The following is a 6,877-nucleotide window of genomic DNA, read 5'->3' as shown; positions in this document are numbered from 1 at the left end:
CACTCTGCCTTTTTCCTCCCAAACTGTACTGATTCTTGAGGTTATTCCACTCCAATTCATGACCTTTCTATTTTCACAATCATCAAGCTTTTCAAGGACCCTCTAGATAGTAGTTCTACTGTTCAGCATGTCAACCTCTGCCTCCTCCAAATCAGCAATATTCTCAAATCTGCTGATGGTGAATTCTGTCATCTGTGTCACTGATGAAGGTATTGGCTCTAGGGTACTCTGCTTGCTGGCTACCAACTGCATGTCAAACCACCAACTATTGCCCTTTAAGCCCAGCAATCCAGCCAATTTTCAAACCACCTAAGTGTGCTGTTCTTCCAAGAACAATTCCAAATAAGAATGCTGTGGGTCATGATGCCAAAAGTCTTTGCTTTAGTGATCCTGAATTGGATGCAGTCTACTCAGAAGAACGGATACTACTGCAGTTAATTCTACTCATAAAATGATCAACAATGACTCCCTCTAATGTACTATAAAGAACACACTTTACACTGTACACTGTGGCATACTGTTATTACAGATGTGTTTGCTTTTAATTTGTCAAATACCTGAGCAAGAATTGTATTGAATGGGGTTAAACTGGCAACAGTTACGTACAAACAGGAAGAAATACAAAGCGAGAAGGGAGCCTAAGACGATGCTATCCTGGCAAGTGTTAGTGTGTGAAAAAGCAACTGATAAGCACTTAAGCCTGTCTGTATTTTAGACTCCTCCCACAGCAGTTAGCAAATGCACTATGAAAACCAACTAGATTTGTCTGCATATATTGTTGGAACAGGAAAGTACAAATGTCAATGAATTTTGGAATAAAATTCTCAGCAGCTATAAGATCAGCTTACAACCTTCATCGTCCTACCTTGCAGCTGCATTGGCCAGTATGATCAATGCATGAGCACTTCCCCAACTCTGTATCACAGCTCTGTGGATCCGTCCCTGCCAGGAAGCACTGACAAGCAACACATTGTGGATAATTCCAGTAACCCAACCTGCACTCAGTGCATTTATCCCCAGAGAATTCAGGGCGGCAGAAGCAACAGCCTGTATTTAAGTCACACTGAGAACTCAGGGCTCCAATGAGGCTGCAGTCACAGGGCTAAAAAGGAGAGAAACAAGGAGAAAAGTGCAATTGTGCTTCTGAAAAACAAACAAACAAACCAACAAAAAAGCAACTCACCTCTTTCAAGTATCTATAAATAAAGTACAGCAGTGAATTTCCACTGTCCAAAGGTAACATATCTGAATTATAAGGCTAGGCATTTATCTTTATTCAACAAGGGTCAAGCAATTACACTAAATACATTTACAACGCTGTTTCCTTTTTGAACAGATATTACTTACCACTGGTAAGTTAGGCAGAGAAATCAAGTAAATCCAAAAGGGTCAAGACACTGGGATACTTTGCAGACAAAATTAAAAACTACAAGTGCTCTCTAAAAGCACTAAAAAGTGCTTTCTGTGTAAATCCTCTGCAGGGCATGTTCAGACCACTTTGCTAAAACTGGAATTGCTCAGGGGCAGTGGTCCCAGTGGCATCTAGTTCAATGTTTATTACTCATCCATCAGACAGGTAACTATCTTCTTTGTACAAACAGGACTCTTAGATGACCGTAATTTACATGGTAAGGGATAGAGATTTAGTCTTGTGGGATACTGGGAAGTAGACTTGCTCACAGAATGAGACTTGCGCAGGCAGGTAAGGATAGAAATAGATGATTTGCCAGGGGGTCTAGATATTGAGTACAGAAGTAAGTAGCTGCAGGCTTCCAAAGAACAGAAGAATCCCTCAGTGCTATTACTGTGACTGTACTGCAAAGTTAGCACAGGGCATTTGCTGTGATCACTGGCGTGACCGGAATCTTATATGGAGAAGTTCAGCTTGCAGAAGCAAACTCAGTGCCAGTAGTACAGGTTACCACAGTAACTGACATGGATAGACTTGCTAAAATTAAGGACACAAAGCTAAAAAGAGGGGAGGAAAATGTGGGTTCAGTTTCTAAGCAAAACTGTTTATTACATGAATACTTAAAAAACCTTTCTTCTCATCTGAAAAGTCGATTTATAAAGAAGGTGATTATGCAGAGGAAACATTCAAATTCAATTTTACTGAATGCCAGAGAAACCATTTAACTACTGGTTAAATGTTAGACTGCTAGACTACTACCTAACCTAAGAAATAAAACCTTCTGACAGAAAGAACCTTATTCTACAAGATACATTTGAACATAAAGCTTAGAAAGCAAATTGTTCACCGTACATTGAAATAGCTTGGCGTGCAATATCAAAACCTAAATTACAATCAGATGTTATGTTTGTTTTGCGAGCAAGCAGTTTTATGCAACGCTCTCTATCCCCCTGAGTTACGACAGCCCTGGAAATCTTCTACAAAGAGTGTGAGCAGGAGATTCACATCTCACTTTGCAGAAATTAGCTGCAACATACTGAGAGATGTGGGCTGATAGATCATTATTAATTTAGATGGTGCTACAGAACTGCCATACTAATGCGCTCACATAAAAGACAATCAGAGAATATACTCCAGAGCTCAAACAGAGGTCTTCAACCTCATTAGGCTGGTTTCAGAATCCAAGAGTCTATATCACAGCAGCACAGCAGAGGTTTCACAGAGGAGTTTTCCATACATACAAAAAAAGGAAATAATTCTTGATAATTAGTTTGCAGCCTGAGCTACCTGACAAACAGCTTTTTAAGAAAGAGCATTAATGGTGTACGACCATGTTCAGACAAGACATATAGTTTTTTGGAGTAATTGCAGCAGTACTATAAATCCCTCATCATCAATGAGAACGGTAGAGAGGAGAAGACATTTGAACTTTGCACAATATTCACTCACCAGTTTTCTACCTTAACCGAATACTGCTCCCCTTAACTCAAGAGTAGGGCATTAACAACAGCTTTCATGGCCTCTTTGACATACTATCATTGTTTTCCGATTTCTTCTCCTTTCTTCCCTCCCCTTCAGAATTTTTTTTAACCGTGTCAAACACTGGAATAAGGAGGATTTAAAGGCTAATGAGAAGGTTTATTTCCCCTTTAAGAACATAGGAAGAAAGTGCATTTTACAGCTAAGGTGGCTGTTTCTTTTCTTCTCTCTTCACTGTCTTTTATGCACAAGTTGAAGCCCTTCTCAAGTAAACTTCAAGTACAAATTCCCAGTGGTATCACAATTAGGGCCAAAGTAAATTTGTTCTGCAAAGGCGCTGTCAGTTACCTGTAACTATACATCTATATACATTGTACAATAACGTGGTAATCTCCTCAATCACATTAAACACAGCTGTAATAAAAGAAACCAGGACACTGACTCAGCACGACAGCAGTATAAACAGGGTGTTCGGTGTTACAGGCTGCGTAGCTGAGACAGAGGCTCTGTAGTGCTCAGTAACAGATCGCCAACATTTACACCACAGTCTGACACCAAAACTCGCAATGCAGAGACAAACCATGATTTACAAACCTAAAATTGTGTTCCAGCTACAAATTATTGTATTTAGCCCATAGGGAAGAGGTAACACACACAGAGAAAATAGAGATCCACTCACCTTGCAGCCACTGACAATGTCATGGCCCCAGTAATTTGGTGCACATTTGTCACACATCTCTCCAACAGTATTCGGAGGGCAGATACAGCGGCCACTGATGGGATCGCAGTTATTACCAAAACGTGAACACTCACAGGCTTCATGGGAGACAGAAAAAAATAAAGCAGAGGAAAAGTTACCCCTTTATGTGACACCTGGAGAGCAGACCCTAACAGGGTTAGGATCATTCCACCAAAGCCTTTACCGTACAGTGAACTCTCAGTTATCTGCAGACACAGCGAGGCAGGAAAGGTAGGGTAAACCCAGAGAAACCCAAACCAGGAGCAGTGCAACACAGATTAACTGAGGTTGAGGTAACTGCAATGAGAACAGAATGGGAAAAATACAGGCACCGACTGTAGAGGTGCAGAGACTTCTGAGATGGGGCATTCACGTGACATAGCTGCGGGACTATCACTGTACAGTTTCCGGGCCCACGCTGTCTTGTGCAAGAAGCCACCTGACTGCCTCTGAGCCCTCTACGCAGGGAACCTGCAGTGTAGTTAACCTCTTCCACCAATCTGAGCCAACCTCCTGGAATTTCTGCTGCCGTAAGCAGACTTTTCTTAAAGGGCAAAGAAGGTGTTTCAGTTTCTTTTTCCCGTTCTGCTCCCTTTTTTCAGATTACATGTGTTCTGCCTTGGGAGGACATCAACAATGTGTCTCTTCACAGGAAACTGGGATTCTTCACAGATTTTATTCAATTAAAAATACTTTGGTTTTGGAAGTGGTTCCAAAACAGTAAGTTTTGCCTCCATCATGCCAGGAACAAGATGTTTTGCATGCTACATAAAAATCTTTTGACACACTGTGGCTTGAAGATGTTTCAGAATACACTTCCCATTGGGAGACTGAGGCTTTCGGGTGTAACAGCTCTTCTATGGGCTTCCAGTTCTTACACAAAATTGGTTCAAAAGGCATGGAGGGGAAGAAAGTGATACACCAATATTTTTTGCATTTTTACTTTTATCATTATTAAAAAGAATATGGAAAAAATACAACACATTTGTTGCAAGCAATAGTGAAACAGAAATCTCTTTTGTATCTTTGCTGCTAGAATGTCAGCGCTAACTGATGATGCTTTAGGGGTTTTTTTTTAGGCTTTATGGTTTTTTATTGCACAAGAAAAAAATCGAATTATATTCCTTTTAGATAAATGTTAGATAAAAGAGGTCCAATATTTTATTCGATACTTAGCTGTCACTATGGAATTCATCTTTGTGCACTTTCTTCCTAGCACGATTTGATATACTTTTATTAAATTCTGATTTTCTCTGTGATTCATAATTTAATTCCTTTTTTTGTCATTTGAAGGAATACATAAAAAGCCTACTAAAAATAGGTGGAGAAAAACCAGCATTTTGAAAACAGAATTCCTCTCCGTCTGTTGTATTAACTTTGGAACTTTTAAAAATCTGAATTTTCTGAACATCTTTAGCTGTTGCGGTTATTTAAAATATTTGATGACCACAGGCAGATCCACTTCTATTTAAAATAGTTTGGATTTACACTACTTTCCCATTTCATCACTGTTCCTTAAACTCTGTCATTTCAAGTTTGCCAAGAGAGCAGTTAAAATTTTAATGTGAAATCTTGTTAATTGCCCTCTCATTTTCCTTCCCCAACTGTATGAAATTAATAACAATTTGTAGTATTTCACAATAGTGATGTGCTTTTAAACTGTGAAATGTTAGAATAAGAAACTAATCATGAAGACAAGCTATAGTATTTTTTTTCCCTCTGTATATGTGCTAAGTGCTTTAGGACTGCAGTTATCATTTGCATTTTATTCCAGGCTCTCTCATCAGTGAGCCCATGAACCAATATTTCCCTTTTCCAAGCTGTCAACGTGCTTGCACTTTTTAAGGTGGTAAATGTTTTCTGAGCCCTTCCTTCCCATGGGAGACAATACCATAGAGTAATGTTTTCAAATACCATCTATAATCCAGTCTGGCTCAAGGTTTATCAACACTACAGGTGAAATTTAATTTTGCTGCACAGACGTGGGTCTCGAGGCCTCGATGCTCCTTCCATAAAAAAAGGGAGTAAAAGGTAAAGAGCTAGGCTTGCTGCTTCTGCTGCCATTCCGGATGGGAAAGGAGGAGGAATAGGATACTGGGCATGGTGATTTCTGCTTCTGGAAGGAATACAGCTTCTGCCTGAAGAATAATAGCAGCAATACCTTTGGCTTTATAGCACTCTGCCATCAGCAAAGACGGCTGCGGAGTCATCACCATTCTGGCATCCCAGCAGCCACCTGCACTAGACAACTATCTATGTCTCCTGTGATCACACCTAAATGAGTCTATGAGACTTTAAAAATACAGTTTATTAGCAAAGATGGATATTTCCCTGTGAAGAGACCTATCAATTAGGTTCTTTTCGATGTAGGAGTCTGTACTGCTTTAAGGACAGGAAGCATTCATTTCAGTGTTTGACCTAATGTCCAAAAGGACAAACATAAACGTAAAGAAGTGGCTGGATATATTTATGTCTGATGCTAGAGTTTCAACATCTGGAAAAGCATACTTTTCATGTGCTTACACAAGGGACATAGTAGAGAATTTTATCTGAAGATCTTGTTGTACACAAAAAGTATACAAGTGAGCAAGATTCTAAATATTACTGTATAGAAATTTAATAAAAAAGGATCAACCATGTAAGGGCAGTGAAAAGGTTTGGGATAAAACTAGAAGCAAAGGGATTTTTTTTTCTTTTTTTTTTTTTCCATTCACATCCCTTCAAGCTGATGTGATTTGGCAAGCACCTTAATCAGCCTTCTACGATACGCTTACCATAACTAAATGGTATAGAATCATTATTCATTAAGGTTGGAAGAGACCTCCAAGAGTCCAACCGTCAACCCAACACCACCATGCCTACTAAACCATGTCCCTAAGCGCCTCATCTACACGTCTTTTAAATACTTCCAGGGATGGGGACTCAACCACTTCCCTGGGCAGCCTGTTCCAATGTTTAACCACTCTTTCAGTAAAGACATTTTTCCTCACATCCAATCTAAACCTCCCCTGGTGCAACTTGAGGCCATTTCCTCTTGTCCTTTCGCCAGTTACTTGGGAGAAGAGACCGACACCCACCTCGCTACAGCCTCCTTTCAGGTAGTTGGAGAGAGCGATGAGGTCTCCCCTCAGCCTCCTTTTCTCCAGGCTAAACCACCCCGGCTCCCTCAGCCGCTCCTCATAAGACTTGTTCTCCAGACCCTTCACCAGCCTCGTTGCCCTTCTCTGGACACGCTCCAGCACCTCGAC

The 6,877-nt window shown here is 40.3% G+C and overlaps 1 protein-coding gene across 1 annotated transcript in view; it reads right to left on the bottom strand.

The window, feature by feature from the left end:
- The window catches only part of LAMA2 (laminin, alpha 2), a gene marked incomplete at its 5' end in the record, with an annotated part of 294,647 nt that overhangs the window by 129,321 nt on the left and 158,449 nt on the right, over window positions 1-6,877 (bottom strand). Inside the window, 2 exon segments of the mRNA XM_009319128.1 lie at window positions 866-1,102; window positions 3,570-3,706. Coding sequence (XP_009317403.1) covers window positions 866-1,102; window positions 3,570-3,706 — 374 coding nt within the window.

This window comes from Pygoscelis adeliae, unplaced genomic scaffold, assembly GCF_000699105.1.
Source record: "Pygoscelis adeliae isolate BGI_AS28 unplaced genomic scaffold, ASM69910v1 Scaffold172, whole genome shotgun sequence".
NCBI classification, from domain to species: domain Eukaryota; kingdom Metazoa; phylum Chordata; class Aves; order Sphenisciformes; family Spheniscidae; genus Pygoscelis; species Pygoscelis adeliae.
This window is presented reverse-complemented; position numbering and strand designations above follow the sequence as displayed.